Source organism: Drosophila eugracilis, unplaced genomic scaffold (genome assembly GCF_018153835.1).
Source record: "Drosophila eugracilis isolate 14026-0451.02 unplaced genomic scaffold, ASM1815383v1 contig_575, whole genome shotgun sequence".
Taxonomy (NCBI): Eukaryota; Metazoa; Arthropoda; class Insecta; order Diptera; family Drosophilidae; genus Drosophila; species Drosophila eugracilis.
In genome coordinates, this window is record NW_024573454.1 from 343,123 (window position 1) to 361,647 (window position 18,525).

General features: G+C 37.8%; 1 protein-coding gene across 1 annotated transcript; it reads right to left on the reverse strand.

Moving 5' to 3' along the window:
* Nucleotides 1-16,292: 16,292 nt before the first annotated feature.
* On the reverse strand, nt 16,293-17,651 carry LOC108111034 (odorant receptor 22a-like). The gene is given in 5 exon segments (XM_017220365.2): nt 16,293-16,361; nt 16,420-16,777; nt 16,832-17,255; nt 17,258-17,469; nt 17,524-17,651. Coding segments are annotated over 5 exon segments (1,191 nt in total).
* Nucleotides 17,652-18,525: the final 874 nt, after the last annotated feature.

Sequence of the window (18,525 nt, forward strand, 5' to 3'; positions counted from 1 at the left end):
CCCAAGAGTCGATCTCCTTGTCTGTCCGCTGCTTTGGAATTAATAAACAAAATCAGCGTTTGCCGATGCTCTTTATATGAATCTTATCTACCAAATTAAGCTGCTGACCTATATGACCCAAAGATGCTTCATCATCATGTTCTCCATTAAATTTTTATGTTTGTTTTTATTTTCTTAAGAATTTTATTTTAATTGGTTGATTTATTCTAAATATTTTTCCCAATTTTATAAAAAAACGAATGCTTACACTTAATTTTAATTTGTTTAAATAAATTTAAATTTAAATTTAATTTTAAGTTAAAAAAACTTATAAATTTTGTAAATTTTTACATATGGTCTATCCAGCCTCAGTGTCAAACCAATTAAAGGCATTTCTTTGTTGGCTTTTTGTTTTAGTCTTTTACTTTTGCTTGCCGTACTACGGCTAAATCAGTTTGGTCAACAATTTGTGTCCAATACAATTACTTGTTAAAGCAAGAGGAAACGTCATAGTGGAGTGCCACAATTTTAAAATATTCATTTTGCTAGTGGAAATTACCCAAGCGCCACATATTGTCGGAGAAAGCATGTCGAGTAACTGATAGTGACGTCACTGCCCATGTGAGGCCTTATAACCTAAAATTTCTTCATAAGTAGCGAAATAATGTTCCAATTTGAAAAATCTTTGGTAAATCGATAGATATTAAAAGAAATAAGTTATACAACGTCAAACGAAGGCATTATTTAATATTATTATAGACGCCACAGTATTCCGCGTTTTGTAGGCGTTAGAGTGGGCGTGGCCAGATAAAAACTCGTGGGAAGTACGTATTCTTAAGCCTAACTTTCTAGCTCTTTAGTTCCCTGGCCAGTTGGGAAAAAAACAATTCGCTTTCAGCGCATTCTACCATGCTAGTTACCGAGATATCAGGTTTTCTAGAAAATACGAAAACAGTCTTTTGAGCTTGGTGGGCGTATGGGTGGGTGTGGCCAGATAATAGTACCACTAAAAGATGTGTTGGCATCCAAAGTTTATGCATACTGAATTTCAACTTTCTAGCTCTAATACTTCCCGAGATTTTAGCGATTTTAGTTTTTCCCGATTTGTGAGCGTTAGAGTGGGCGTGGTAGCATGCTGAAATAAACTTCTCCCTCAAAGGATCCTCAAGAATCTTCATGCTTAATCTCAATTTTGCATCTGATGTAGTTCCTGAGATCTCAGCGTTCATACGGACGGACGGACGGACGGACGGACGGACGGACGGACGGACGGACGGACAGAAGGACATGGCTCAATCCACTTCGCTATTGATCCTGATCAAGAATATATATACTTTATAGGGTCGCAAACGCTTCCTTCTATCTGTTACATACTTTTCAACGAATCTAGTATACCCTTTTACTCTACGAGTAACGGGTATAATAATGTTTTCTGAATCAAAGGCTTTAATTTTAGTTTATATTTATTTTAAATTAATAAATTATTCCATTGTTGAGTATGATTATCCTCTCTAATGGTGACATTAATAATTTATGGGCTTCCGTAATAACAGTAATACATCAACATTAATGAAACAAAATAGAGTTAAGCCTTAATAAATCATTTAATTTAATAAAAGTTGTACAAACAATGAATAAAATGCCTTTTACGAGTATTTACAATAATTTATTTAAAATTTAAACACTTAAAGTACCTTAGTTCATAACTTTTATGAGTTAATCTCATAAACTTCTAGTCTAAAATTGCAGAAAATTATCAACTTTATTGAATGCTTTTTTTATTCTTAAATTTGTTCTCACCAAAACACCCATCTTAGACCAAAAAAAGCAATTCAAGTCAATTGGCTGGTTAAGAGCTTATCAGTCAGAAATCTGTGGTTTATTTTCCCCATTTTCACCCATTTAGCATTTCAGCCATAATCGAATAACTTTTGTGTGGCATATAGTTTGGCTTTTTGCAAATGCAATTTAAATGGTTTGGTAATTAAGAATGGCATTTAGTTGCCAACCACTTTGAGTTATGCCATTCGTTGGCCATTCAAAGTGCTAGCCAAATAATCATAAATATTTAACAAATTACTCCGCACACATTGGACTTTTTAAATTTAATTAAAAATTTAAATGCACAAAACTGAGTAAACTCTCAACTGACTCCAAACAAAACACTCACACACACACACATGGACCGGCAAACATTGCTGAGGTGGGGGCGTGGCAAACAAACTGGCAAAAAGCAAGTAGTGGATGTTGGCCAAAGCGACGGGAGAATTTAAATAAAGCGTATAAAACACAAGGAGCGTGCACTTTATGACTCCCCCTAGGATCTCATCCTGCGTCTCGTCGTCCTGCCAACTTGTATATACGGGTGTATACGGCCATCAAAATGCGCTACGGAGCGAGCGAACGCTCACAGCGCCAATTACACGGGGCCCAGTCATAAAAATAAAGCGCAAATAAATACACTTAAAGCGAGAGGAAAACAGCAAACCCCGCCACACCCCTTTTTCATGCCCCTGGAATGGACAAAGTTCGCCGGAAAAGAGCCGAAAATGAGGGACTGCTACTAGGCCAGGGAAAGCATAGGGAACAGTGGATTAATATAAAATACGGGTATAAATCTTAAGATCTCCTGAAATTAATAGGAAACTAAATAGTTTAATTAAGTTTATATATAGATAAGTATTTAATATTTAATATTAAACAATTCCATAATGCACATATTTTTTAAAAAAATGTGGAAAATATCAAAAAAGTTAAACGTAAAAAAAATACAAAAATTTGAAAATCTGTAAACTTGCTTAAATATAAGAGCGTTGAGTATCACAATGATTATCTCTAAAGTTATAGAAAGTTTTTAAGGATAAGCTCTTTGTGGTTTTTGCAGATTATCTGTTTATTTTTTTGTGCAGAAAACTACCAATATCCCCCACTGTCCTCCGGTTGCCTTGCCGTTTTGCAGGTCGACGCTGGCATAAATCAAGCTATTTAAATGGACATTTCTCGCAATGAAAAGCGAGGTCCGAGTCACTTTGCCGCTGCCTGTATGTTGTTGTTTGTTGGTTAAAATGGTCGGATGGTTGGATGGTTGGGCGGTTGGTGCGTGGAGTAATTACAATTACACCTGCACCACAGAGGGCGTAAAAGATGAGGCTGGAGTGGAGTTTTATGGAAGGAAGGAGAAGGCAGTGAGGGCCAGGAGTCGGCGCGTGCCATTGCAGTAAATTATAATTAAGGCGAGTCAAAAGTTGACTTTTATTAAATTTTATTTATAATGCTTAAAATGTCATTAGCCAACTGGAGCCAGGTTAATTGCAAGTAAGTTAATGGAAGGTCATGGTAAAAGCCTATCCTTGTTCTACAAAAAAAAAAACAGAGAAAAACTCATTTGTGGCCAAGAACTATCTCTGTAAAGACAAAAAAGATTTGCTAGCCATTAAATTTTTTCACTGTCATTGCTTTGATTTGAAATAAATGTTGTAACGGAAAAAAGAAATCAGAAATCAGAAGCAAAAACCAGAGAGAGAGAAAGACAGTGACTGACGGTTATCACGACACTGGGCATTGGGGCACGATTTGTCAGAGATCCCAGTCAAAAAACACAACGAAATTGCCTTTTTATGTGGCTACGTGTGTTGGCGACAGACAAAAAACCCGATACGATTGCGAACATGGGTTAAGGCATTCCGCATTTCCACACACAAATACACATACACACACACACACCCCGAAAACAAAGTGGCCATAAATAATCAATCAGCGGAAGAGTCAACCGAAATATTCACATTTTCACGAAGCCAAATGGTAATGGTGATGGTAATGCTGGGAGTTGTTTTTTCAGCCAAGGCAGATTACCGGAATTTTGTGGCATCTGCATAAGCATTATATTTTCATTTGCCACTTCTTAGGCAACATCAAGATGGCACAGTGATTTGATAACTAAGATTGCAGATTTGAAAAAAAAGATAAAGTAGTATTTTATTTATGTTTTTCCCGCAGAAATTTCCCAACTTAAGTTCAATATCTTTTGCTTTTTTAGCTCTTATAAAAATTTACATTTCCTGAAACATAAACCCACTGTCTAAGTAAAAACTGTGTTAAAAGTCAATGTGTCAAATTGCTGGCCCAGTCGTAAACTGCCAGCAGATGCAAAACTTGTTATTTGCATATGCCTATGGTTATGCGATGGTCAAACAAGTTTGGTTTGGCTTAAATGTGCCATAACAAAACAACAAGTACAAAACTATAATAAATAAGAAAATAAAGAGAATTTAAAGAATATTTTTTATAGCTAAAAATAGCAAAGAATTTAGTTCTTAATAATAATACAAATTTAAACAGAAATATTTTATCAGAAAAACCATCTCAATATCAAATAAAATCCAAACCTGATTTTGTGGCCAAGCAAACGAAACACTTTCCATAAGCTAGTTAAATAATAATAAAACTAAAACTTATTCTTTAAAAACTAAACAGTAAACAACAATTACCCATTTAAAACTTATTTTAAAGTCCGCTCAATTTCCCCTACTTTTTGCACAATATTTTTCAACTGACAAATTTCAGACTCCTCTAACAATAACAATAAAAATGGCACAAATTCACAAGAAAAAGTATAGAAAAAGGAAAAAAAGAAATCCCCTTTAGGGGGTTTGAAAATGTCGTTGAATTTAGTCCTCGAATGTTTTGAGTTCCAGTGATTTTCAGCTGTGACTTCAGCCCCGGACTAAATGTTTCGGAAGCAGCAATGCAAGCTCCGGATACCCGGATGCATTTTGTGTGCCTGTGCAAAGCACATACTCCCACGCGAGCATCCAGAAGGAGGCATTACATATACGCCGTGTGGTACGCAGCTGGCTTGGCTGGCAGTTCGCGCTCATCTCATCAGCAGCCAATGCCTTCAACTGCAATTTGGCTGCATAACTGCATGACAGAGAGGGGGGTGCTACAGATAGAGGAAGATGGGAAGGGGAAGTAGAGTTCGCAGTTCACTGCACTTCATATTGCCTCGGGCTTCGTGTTTCTGCTGTTTTTTGCTGTATTAATACCCTGTAATGCCGGTCTATTGGGGCTATATGGGAAGTAGGGAAGACGTAAGTCTACACAGTTTTAAAAGTTTAACCAATGGTTTGAATATAATTGGTTCTGAGTGATATTTCCTAAGACTATACAGAGTGTTAAAGTTAAAAGTAATCACTAAATGACATAGAAACTTGTTATGATTTCAAAAAGGAAATCAAATCATAAGAGGTATCATTAGGCCTGCAATCGTATTCCCTCCTCCAGAAGGTTTTTCCATCACAACTGTATCAATAATCTAACGATGTCAATGATTTCTCCTCCTTAATCCAAAACCAATATACAATATTTAAAGAACCTTCAATTTTATTTCATTTGACTTTCTTTCTCCTCTGTTAGTCATAAATGGATAATTTCTTAATTGATCAAAATCGAATGAATAAATAACCAAATTGTTAACAGAGATATGAATAGAATGATTAAGTTGCTACAAATCATATTTGATTTGATTGAAATTGCCTTTCTGGAATACAATAGAACTTACAACACGATAAATATGCTGGGCAAGTCAACACGTTTCTATAGTTTCTTGCCATTTACCCCACATTCGAAACTTATTCTCTTGTGCCACGAAATTGGCTTTTATTACGCATACGCAGCGCTGACTGCACTTGAAAAGTTCTTTAGCTTTTCGTGCCTGGGAATATTTATGCGATTTCTGTGCACAAAAACGAAGAGACTCGAGTGGAACTTGAAAAAGAAAACTGTCAAAATGCAAGACACAAATAAATAAATGCCAAAATATATTTTGCAGCAAGTTGTCAGCAGAAAACCTAAGCAGGAAGGAAATTATGAAACCCAGTCGAAACACCAACAAAAACCTACAGACGACAGCAGGAAAAACTTTTATAAAATGTGAGCTCCACTGCCTTCCTTTCAGCGTTTCCATTTCTTCAGCTTTCTACTACTTTTTTTCGGTGGCCATGAGTGTGCAAATTCCTTTCGGCTTTTGTCTAGCTCAACTAGCATTTTATAATGTGCATATTTTATAACTTGTTTATGTATTTCCCTAAAACCAAAAAATAACAAAAACACAAATGTGTGGCAAAGACAACTGCACGAGAAAACATGCAACAAGTCAGGTCGTAAATGTTAGTTTTGGGTTGCACTTAGAAGTGCGGAATGGAAAAGGAAGTCTTATATTAAAAAGGAGTATTATTTAAGCAGAATATAATTTAGGTTTAAAATTACTTTAATAATAAAAACATATCCAAGAAATGTTAAAGAATTTTAAATATTTATTCTTCTTTTCCTTCCACAAATCCCCCCATAAAGTACAACAAAGACACCCACAAAGTCACAAAAAGTCCTTTGCGCTGGAATAAAACAACATAATAATGCAACATAAAAAGAAAAAACAATAACATTGACAAAAATAACAATAAAAAATGCGAGCAAAGGAGCGAAAAAAGCTGCTTTAACACTCGCCAGAGTGCCAGAGGAAATTTGCATATTTTATTAGCATGACGGATGACAAATTTAGACGGACTGCGGATTGCATTTGCCACTGTCGTCTCTCCACTTCCTGTCTAAGTCATTTGCGGGCGGAAAAAAGATTTTATTAACTAATCTGTCATTTGCTTGCGATGATTCGCAATGCCATTGCTATGGACGTCACCAGGTCTGCACTCTGGCTTTAGGTTCTTGCTTGCTTTTTATTTTAGTATGCTTCTTGCAGCTTGGTCCTTGCCGCACGCAAAGTGCAATTTCCGGCGGAAATGTGAGAAGGATTCTGTAATCTAATTTTAATGATTTCGCTTTCCATCTTTCGCTTTTCCGCGAGGCCAAGTGGCCGGGATTGGATTTTGTGCTCCCACTCTTGGTAAATTTAAGAATTAACCCAATTTCAAAATCGTCGCTGCCGACGCCCTGGAAAATATTCAATTATCAGAATTTTCTATGTCTGGATGTGACAAAATGCCACACAACACAGTTCGGAAAAGTTTTTCCTTCACCACCCGTCCCAGCCCGCCTCTAAACCCACCTCTATTTTCATCTTCTATATTTAGCCTGTCGTGATGGTAATGACGTCAGTGGCCTGTTTTCCTCCAACTTTGCTCTCAAAGCAAATTAGCCAAAGGCAGGAGGCGGGGGCTGTTGGGTTGCTGCTACTCCCGAAAGGGCGAGGGCGCGGGGCGTGGCAAAGTGCCATTCAAGCTGGCATCTGTGTTAAAAGTTAAAAATTAAGCGAGCAACGCAAGACGTTTGAGGGGCGTTTTGGGTTGGCGAAAAGAATGTTTGTAACAGTCAAAGAAAATGAAAGCTGATTAATGATTAAGCAAGCTAAGGGCGGCTCGATGGGCGTGTCAAAATTTGTATGTGTGAGTGTGTTCGCTGGCGACTAATTAAACTAATTAAATGTGTGAAACTCACGGCATTATTTGCCAAATGCTCGCCAGATGCGGGCAAATGAGATTTGGCATCCTCTTCACGGCTTTTGTTTTTGTTTCGTCACGGATCTTAGAATCACGCCTTGTAAACTGAAGAAAGGTAAACTTAAACTTATAAAACTTTAAATGAAAACCCAAATTAACACTGTCTTTATTTTGGTTGAGGACAAAAGGTAAGGTAAACTAAAATGGGAAACTAAACCCAAACCTTACCTTAGCTATTTACATCAATCAGATTTGCTGTAAAACATATCAAATTTTCCAAGAATTTTGTTTCAGTTAGAAGAAGTTTTAAGGAAATTGAAAAAAGCAAAGCTTCTATCACATATATTTCACTTCACCCTTTCTCCAAATCTCCCATAAGTTAGTACACTCTATTGCACTAAATCGAAGTGACAGATTTTCAATTGAATTCCTTGTCTGATTTTCCTTTGTTGGTTGCCAGGATTTCAGCTTCCTGATGACTTATGCCATCGATAAATTTTGCACATTTTCCATTCAGGCCAATACATAGCAATGTTGCATGCAAATAACTAATAAATTGGTAACATACAAACTACATTTTAGCCATGACGCATCAAATTGTATGCACTGGCCTAAAACAATCGACACAAAACTTTAATCCCTAGCGACTAATTAACAATAATATGTTTGGTTTTGGCTGTTCGGCAACATGAAAACATCCTGAAATTTGTGAATTTTAATCGAACACCCAAACACACACACCCACACACACTGGCAATGCTTGTCTTTTGGAATTGCAGCTGCCGCTGGCACTAATGAGTTTTACCATATCCACGTTTTGTTTGCTGTAGGGCTGGGCCAACTACCTCATTGCATTGCAAATTTCAGCGATGGAAATTCGGAAAATGTTTTTTCTCTAATTACAAAATATCATGGAGCGGCCGCAGACGAGGCCAAAACGGCAATTGATGTTGATTAGGGCCTCCGAAACTGGGCTGCGGTCGTCGATTGTTCGCTGCTTTCACACGTGCCCTCATCCTGTTTTGCCCTTCATACTCGTACTTCTTATTTTGATCCATCAACATGCAGACCCAATGGCTATATTTTCAATTGTCTACCACCTCTTGGTTGCAAGTTTTCCTTAAATTTGTCTTTTTTTAAGCAGTATTTTTTTACCTATTAAGTGCTTGATTTGATTTATTCATTTTTTTGTATTGTAGGGAAAAACCTTTAAAGTTTCGTTAAGACGATGGAAATATACCCTTTTCTCATTAGGAAATGACTTTACTGATAGTGTTTGGTCCAAATTTTCATTTAATTTAGGATTTTATAGAATTTCTAAGCTTTTTTCCACTTTTATGATATTTTTAAAAAACTTTTTTGAGTTTCACAAAAATGAATATAAAAGTTACAATTTTTAGTTAGCTTTTTAGCTCCATTATTCCCTTCCAAGTAAGTAAAATAAAAACACATAAAAAGAGAAAAAATAAATAAAAACAAACTTCAATTTCGATTTGCTGCTTTGTGACGCCATTCACTCGATCAAATTCGCAAAGTGCAATGAGGGAGCCAATTGAATAGGCGATGTGGCAGCCACTTCCCGCTCAGTCCCAACACATCGGACTACATCTGGGCCAGGCATTTCATCTATTTACAGAGTCTATCTGTGTTTTTCAATAACGGCATCACCTGGTCTTGGCCGAGGTCCTTTTCCTTTCCCTTTACCTTTGCTTTTCGTATTTCACTCACAAAATGCAACACAGAAAGAGAAATAAGATATAAGGCAAAACAAATAAAAAAAGAAACGAAACGAAACGAAAGAACGATTTTTGTAATAAAGAAATTGAAAGAAGGGCGCGCAATATTTCTAATGGACCAAAAGGCAAGATGAGTCCTTCGATTGGAAAATGTTCAAAGGATATGAGGTGTCAACTGATGAGCTTTTGCTCTCGTTCTTTGCTTTGGTTGGACAGCTGTCTCCTTTACTTTTCCCTGTTTGCAGTTTAGTGGCGATGTTGGAAGGTGGAAATAAGAAGAATATAAGATACCTTTAGATTTCTTAGAAACATTTATGTAATATATATGTAATATGTAGCCGTTTTTATATTAAAATGATCATTATTCAGGCATTAAAAACCTTTGCTTATGATCTTCCACTCTAACTCACATTAACTTGAATATCCTTCGCAGGTAATTCCAGCTCAATTGCTTACGTTATTTCCTCGTTTATCTTGACCATTCAACGGACCCCTGACCCTTAAAGTAAATTGCAGACACCTGCCCTTATCACATGCCCATTCACCTGATCGTGAATTCGTATTTTTATAATCACCATTAGGCACTTCAACGGTTAAATAAATAAAAAAAACACAAAAGTATCCGCTCATTTGTAGCAATAAGCAGGACAATAAAACATTATGTAACCGATAAGAATGGAACAAAGCGGAACGAAACGGAAGTTGGGGTTCGGGGAATCGCCCTGCTTTGCGGTTTCCCTTCCGTTCCGCCCTGTCATCGAGCTGCTTAGCGCCCTAATGCGATTATTAAGTGCCAAGTGCGCTGGTGTCGTGTAAAATTCATTATATTAGCCCCAATGCCACTTCCCACTTCCACTTCCACTTCCCGCCTCGCCACTTGCCCTACCCCCTAATTTCCGGTTGTCGCTACCCCCCGCAGTGAGTTCATTGGTCTTGTTGCCACTCTACATTTTCCCAGTCTCCCAGTTTTCGCAGTTTACCGCTCACCATTTCCACGTTCCGACGTTCACTCGCTCATGCATTACGCGTACTCAATATCCTGTCCTTTGGCTTTCCTACCAAACGAAACGCGGCCGGTGACTGTGGGGCAATAAATTAGGGGCGCAAATAAATCATCCATTTTAATGTGACAGTTCCGACAAACGTAGCCCCTCCGAAAACAGCCCTGGATGCTGCTCCTAAGCTCGGGTCTCAATTGCTTTGGTCTGCTGGTCCTTCGCTCTTAGAGTGCTTCTGTTTGAGATGGTCACGTGAAATGGTTAAGGAATCCTTAATCATTAAGTTTTTACCCTATGTTTAGTACGCAATTTTTAATATTTGACATCAATAATTCTTATTTTTTTTTATATACATATATTATAATATAGGCCATCAATCCTAAACCTAAGCTCTTTTTTACGCCCTCATCTCTATCGTGTTATCTGCAGACCTTAGCAGCCTCTTTTCCCAGCTTTTGTTCTTTCCATCTCTCAGTCGATTCCCCTATTTGTGAGCCATATTTTGCGGGTTCATTTACAGGCGTGCCTTCAGCTTTTCTTTCGGCTGGTTTCCCATTGTTTGCACATTGTTTGACTGGCACTTAGCTGCCCTCTCTCCTCCTGTTGTTGCCACTAAGTACTTGCCTAACTGCGGCACTTAATATTTTTGAATTGCTGCGCGTATGCGAGATGTTTGTGTGTTTCTCTGGCGAGGGGTGGGGTATGGAGATCAGGAAATGCCTTCATTATCCCAAACACTGAAAAAAAATCCAAGGGGGGCAGAAGCCCATTTGGTGGGGCAAAATGTGACCAACAGTGCGTATGATTAATAGGCACTGATTAGGTTTAAGGTGATTTGGGTAATGGCCAGTGGAAGTTGGACTAAACAAATGAGTGGGGAAATCCTTTTTTTGCTGGTTCTTTCTTCTTTCTCCGAAATTAAACAAAAATTTATAGCACAACATTTCCGGAACAAATGCAGCGTAATTTTCGGCTTGGGAAAAGGGGAAATTGCGCACATGTCGCCATACAAAATCCATCCAAATTCGGAACCCCGAAAGCACACACAAATACACATGCAAGCATTTTTGGTAATGAACATTTATGAGGCAATTTCCTTGGCTGCAAACGCACACAAAACATCGAAAAGGAGGAGGAGGAGAAAATAGGAAGGACTCGGGGACAGTTGACAAAACCACTGGAGGACACGGCCTCCCGCTGTCATCTTGGCAAACAACTTTTTCTGCTCCACTTATGCCCAAAACTAATTAAGTGCAGGAAAAAGTTACCATTGCCTTGCCGTTTACAACTGCCGAGTTGCACTGCCACTAGTTCTTTCGCAGCTGGGATATTGCGCATTGTCTGGCCCGATATTGCCAAATGCAGCGATGCCAAAGGAGTCTCGTCCTTCCAGAGATGCGTTGAATATTGAATGGAGAATTCAATTTAACATCCTCTTTTTTGGTATTGAAAATTAGTCTTTTACAAAATTTAAGTTCAGTATCTATACTTTAAACTCTTTATTTGAGATTTCTTTTTTGACAAATCACTCATCTTTTCCATGCCAATGCAATAGTTTCGCATCACCAGAAAATCGCAACTAACCAGCACAGCACGCTTCACAACTTGTTACATTTTTAGACACTGTGCTTTGGGAGAAACGATGAAGAACAGTAGTGGAATCGCGGCATTAAGGACATTCTTCTTATACTTCCTTTGGTTTTAGCCTTTATGCATTTCCTTTGCTTGGCCAAATATTTAGCAGCCGGTCGACTCTTGCGCTGATAGCCCATTTGAGCGTCATAATAACGAAGATAAATGTTGCAAAAGTTTGCTCACAACACGCCCCAGGACGAGTAGAAGGACCCATCTCCGATTTCGCCTTCAGCTGCGATTTCTAGTTGCATTGTCTGTGTAGAGTTGCATACTTTTCGGCTGGCGTCTCTGGTGAATATTTTGCGAAAAGACAAAGCCAGTGTGCGTAAAGCAAAAGTTGAAGCGATTTTTCCCAGAATTAACTTTACGAATGTGGTGCATTGTAGGGCATTGGGCCAGTGGGAATGCTTTGGCTAAAAGGAACAAGTTGACGTCAGTTGAATGTTTAGAAGGACTCGTGAGGCTAACACAAAAGAGATATCGTTTATTTCTAAATGAGCCAAAACTATCACAAGCATTAGACAAATGGAGTTTGCACTGTGAAAAATATTAAGTCTACTTTATAAAAAGGTATAATTGAGTAAAATTAATTTATTCTTTGATAAATCTGTACAAATATTGCTTAAAACTTTGCTGAAATATATTTTTAGACTAATTAACTAACAACTTTTAACATTATTATTTCATTTCTGTTTTAAATACTATAGCAATATAAATGAAATAAATTAATCAAGCTACCAAATGCCATCAAAACTGTTATTAACTGTTTAGCTATGCACAATTTTGACATGGCTTTGAACCCGCCAGCTAATGCCTTTGCTTTCTACAAACTTTGTATACAATTTTTGAAGTTTAATGAGAATCTGGTGAAACAACAACAAGGGCAACTGCAACTGCAACGGCAACAGCAACGACAGCAGCGACGACAGTTTACACTGATGCTCGTTAGTTCTACGCCAAAAACTTTGCCTTTGCTTTTGGTTGGGAATACGCCTCATACCCCATGGTGGATGCCCCATGCCATGCCACCCTCAACGAATAATACCCTTTTTCTCCATTCTGGGTAACTGCAATTCACAAATTTCTGTATGGCCATGGGAAAAGGACTATCGAGGCTGGAACAGCAGCAGCTTTGTTGGATTTGTTGTCCTGCCATGTCCATGTCGGACCCGTTCTCGTTCACTTGATTTATGTCCGATGCGTCTGGCAAATGTTTTGGGACATCCCGATCCCTATCCTCTTTTCGATCCACTCCCACATTTCCCAAGGCTGCAGCCTTTGCTCTTGGTTTTAATTAAAAAAAAAAAAAAAAACTAAAATAGATGAGTGGCCGGGTAATTTGTCTAGATTGAAGCTCTCAAAAGCAATTTGATTACTACTCGTAACAAGCTATAAATTATGGCTCTGAAATAAATTAGAGGTCCTTGAGTACAAAAGGAAAATGAAGTGGTTAGCGCTCTTCTCTTTTTATGCAATTAGAAGAGACATTTTAAAAAAGTGTAGTGGATGTTAAACGAAAGTAACTAGTGCATAAATAAAAAATGTAGCAAAAAGGGTGCGTAGTTGAATCTTTCTTTGTTATCTTTTTTGCTTTTATGGACCCCATTGATCCATATTTTATTAGCTGTTTCTATTTATGTAATCGAAACTGATACGAAGTTTATTTTGACAACAAATCGATTCTATATATACCCCAGAACTAGCTGTGACTAAGATACTTTTCTTTAAATAGTCTAGTCTTACTTATAAATAAAACCAACTTGATGGCACATTTTTGTGGCTCAAATTTTCAGCCACAGTGGCAGGAGGGGGCATAAAGTAGCTCTATAAAAATAACTCACAGATGCTTTCAATAAGACAGGAACGGGCCAAAAGGGAGACATTGCATGCTATACATGCCTCACATGGCACACATTCACTCAGACATAACGAACAAAGCGAAAGCCAAAAAGGTTAAAGGAAGCCACTGGAGCTGGCTTAAGAAAATAGCTCATACGCAGCGTGTGCCGCATGCCTTAAATGCCACAAATACTGCTTGAATAAAGGCGAAGGAGTCTTGCCTGGGCAAGTGGTGCAAAGTCAGTGAAAGAGGATCCCATAGTCATCACTTCCCTTGGCATCTGCCATGACTTGGCCACTTTCTGACTAGGCACTTGCTTATTTTCCAATTTATACGTTAAACGTTATTTATCGGATTAGAAGGGAAAATACAAATACTTCAAGAAACGCAAGGTGGTTTAATTCTTATGGGAAAATACAACTAAAAACCATATGAAAGATTTCAAATTTATTAATTAAAACAGAGACTAAAATTAGCTTAGAAAAATTGACAGTCACTTGGGAAAAATCGCCGATGTTAAGAATTTAGAATGTAATTTTCTCGAATGTTGCATACATCCTCTGTTAAAACTACAGTAAATAATAACAAATATATTCAAATTCTTTCATATTTAAATATCAAGAAACTTCCTACTACCTGCTCGATTCATAATGATTTTCGGATGAAAGAAGTTTTTGAATATTTAATATGAGTTCCTCGAAATACCATACATTTAAAGTCTGCAGATCAAAGAAAACTCATGAGGCAGGCGGAATCCTTAAGCAGGAGGCCGCAATGTGAACCCGAGGCCCACACTAAACACTTGATTTGAATATGCGCACCTGATGTCAGCTACCTGGGCTCCGTTCTGCTGATTGAGTTTACCTGGTTTGTCGAGGGGTTGGGAGCTAGCCTCGTACTTCCTTCAATCGAATTGCCTGGAAGTAGGGAGAAGATGACGATGATGTCGGTGCGGTTTTTCGGCTTCGCGGCACTGCAGGCCAAAATCCATCATCAGGTTGCTTGAATGCAAATGATGTTCGAAGGCGAATGTTGGTACATTGTGCATATATCCGGCATGTTGCTACTACTGCCGTTGCTGGTGCTCTTCTAGCAGCTGACTGAAACCACAAATTGCAATTAGCGTCAGCATTTCGCCCCATTGACCTCGGCTGGAGCTGCTAACCCAGCATTTGATTGATGATGAACACTAATTTGTGAGCTCTTTTTTTTTTTTGCAGAATCGACCTTGGAAGCGTTAGCCGAAAGATAGCAACTACATTTGCATAACTCATAGGGTCTAATGCTATGTGACATTAGTCTAATGATGGATGATAGAGAAAGGGAAAGTTGTATCCTTACGGGGCTTTAAGCTACAAAAGGCAGGGTCTCAATATGTTAGAAACATATTCAAAGTTTTTAAAAAGTTTATTGAATCTAGTGAAATGCTAACCCATTGCATTAAAAAAGTTTTAAAATTTCAAACTAAAGGATGTTGTCTTAAAATATATTGTTGCATACTTTTAAGCGCCACTCAAGGGCAAATCAATCAGCTAGTCATTTTTCTCCCCAGATCTCTGATTGAAAATATTCGCATTATAAGCCTGCAACTTTATTTTAAAATTTTAATTAAATTCTTAAAAAAAATATAAGCTATTTATCTCTCAACAAATTGATCGTCAGAGACCAAAAAAAATGAAGTTTCTTTCGATGGATATTAAAAATTATTCGCGTAAACTGTAAGAAATGAACAGGGTTCGTAGGGAATGGCCAAATGAAAGTAAAAGTAAAATCTGCGATTGTGGGTGTGAAAAAAGGGATCTGAATGTCCTGCGTGAGTGTGGGTGCATAACCATTTCCGCGAGCGTGCGCATGTGTGTGTGTGTGTCCGAGTGCAATAAAGCAGCTCGTAAATTTCTCCTGCAGTTGACCCATGTCCTGTCTCACTCTGTAGTCCTTATCCTATCTTCTTCTCTCACACCATTGTATACAATTTCTTAGTTACATTTTTTATTCGCGCTTTACCAGTTTTTTTCGCGCTCTTCATCCTTGTTATTATATTCTTTTTTTTCTGCTGCTTTTATATGTTTCGGGCGTTCTGCCTCGCTTCTTTGGGTTATAACGCAAATCCCTTTGTTGCCCCCTACCCCACCAAGCCACGCCCAGCCCGCATCCTTTTCGAACAATAGCTGTGAAATAATCACTTGCCTGTTTGCACTTTATTAAGTGGACAGCGGCGGGAAAGGGACAGCACGCCCCGGGCGCCTTCCTGTACGAGGGAGACAACTGCTGTAGATTTACTGACCCAACTTTAAGTCGCGCTTTATTGTCGAGCTTACGGAACGCAGTAAATTAATGCGGGACGTGAAAGAGGTTTAATTTTTGAACCTCTTGCTTAACACTTTTATTGTTGTATTGCAACTTAATAATAAAATAAAGCCTTTAATTAACAGTCTACAACTTCCATTATAGTTAATCCCTAAAAGTGGTAAAGACAGTTCTCATACGCAAGTCCATCATTTCTAGCACATATTTTTCCAAAAATTCTTTATTTATTGAGAAGTGAGTCATACAAAGTTCCTACTTACTACTTAGTGAGTGCATTTACAAATTCAACTAACAAGTTTCATTTTGAATATAAGTGTAAAAATCATTAAGTCCCGGTCTTTTCATATTATTGAAACTTTTCTGCCAAGTTAAACTGCTTTATAACCGTAACCACAGAAAAGGCCAGCTTCACCATCTTTAAAAACCAAAAACATATTAAAATAAATATCTAAAAAACTAATAAATCAACTTACTGATAAATTAGTTTGCATGCAAATAGGAAACACACCTCCTGCCGTAATGATAATGGGCTGCTGTAGGTTGTGAAGAAAGTAGACCATCGCAGACTTATATCGACGATCGGCTGATGTCCAATTCGAATGAAATAGACAGTTGGCTAGTTCCTGGCAATCATCGATGATCATATTGCATAGATAGCAAAAGGGAAACGTCTCCATAGACACGCTCAACATAAAAAGGCAAGTGCCAGCTCCCGTCCAAAAAGTTGTAAAGAACATTAAGTTGATCAACGAGAGGCCCAAAACAATACCGATCAATAGTAACTGCACAAAAATGGTTCCCGATACTGCGGACCGCACTTCGTTGACATAGCTGGGAAAGATCATAATAAACTATGATAATATCAAGATTTACTTACAAGCTCACTCCAATATCAAGTGATGATCCTGGATGCAGGCAGTCAACTCCTCCATGTACTCATCAGCACTTTTTCCTTGCTCGGATCGGAGATTTCTCAATCGCTCCTTAAGAAGGTTTATATGACATCGCGCCAACAGCATACATACAATGGGACAGACATCCGCGCATTGATCCATATAGATGCACTCGGTCATCAGTATACCTTCTGCGAAGCTAGAAATTAGAAATTTCTCATCGGAATCGATGAAGGGAAAATACATTCGCCAGGCATGACGTCCTTTCAGTAAATAAGAGGGAAAGTTAATGATCACAAAGCTGCTGTAGAGAATGAAATACGAAACAAAGACCAAGTTTCCCAAAGCCACGTAACGACGAACAGTTAACTTTTCCTCATCCCGAATGCACCTCTTGTCCAGCTTCTTTAACAATTTTTGGCCTCTTGTCTTTTCTTGAACCCAGTCAATGTGAAAGCGCTCTTGAAGGAGCTTCCATACATGTTAATCGCAATCCCTAAGGAACTGAGAAACTCGCCAGCAGAAAAGCTGTGGAAACTCTTAACGTACTCGATGGACATTAATATTGGTAGTATTATAAGCATAAATACAATCATAAAATAAGACCATATATTGTATACAAGGTTCCATCTTAAAAGAATATTGTAAATAATAGTAATTACTTTTATGTATATGTATTTTTACCTTTTGTTTTCGGGCTCTGTCCAGCCGAAGGACCACATAAACCAATCCACATAGAAAAAAGCATCGCGAGATTCAACCCGCTCGCTTAAAGACTTTTCCTTAATTTCAGGAAATATTTTGCTTAACATCTTTCTTTGCTTTTGTTTCGAGTGCTAAGAATGTCTGATAAAATCGCCTTTTATAGTAAAAAAAAAGTCTGTTGTGGTTACTTTAAGTGACTTGCCGGTTTCCTAAGCCGGTAAATACCATTCAATTTGCTATGCATTTTGAGGGGTTATTGGTAAAAGTTTGTCTTGTCCTTTGCCATTTTTATTCCATTTATAAATTACTTATAACAATCAAGATTTTCCTGTAGGACAATTTCCCATCATAGAGAAGTCAACTTTATAACCGCAATTTACTTTTCACATGAATGCAATTATGAAATGCAGCTTTCGCGGAAACCCGTTCAGGGAGCAAGACCTTAACATACCATTAACCAAGTGAAACATAACCAAAAACGACATTAATGCGCGCATTTCATTGTCAGAGGTTGAAACAAAACGCCCACTTTTACCACCCACTATCATTGCCTTTCGACTGTCATTGCGTTGACCATTCGCGGTGTTAATCAGCGCCACCGCGATGGCATGCAACCGAAAAATGATTGCCGCCAAACGCATTATCTGTATTATTAATGAGCTGCAAGCCGCAGACTGCACTGCGCAATTTTATGGCATTCAAAAAATATTTTTTGATATTTTTACAATAAAAGAGGAATATTAAGGGGGGTCATTTCAACCAACAATATTAGGTTTTGAGTCGTATAAAATATATTACAACTTTTTTACAGCATACTTATAGGCACTTCTAAATATTTTAAGTTCAAGAACATGACTAAATGGACTAAGCTAGGAAACCTGATTAGGAAAATATAGCGTTGCTTCTTTATACCATTATCGACTTAACTTTTCAACGGATACATTTGAGTATAATAAAAATAGTTTTAAGTGTACTGAGTGT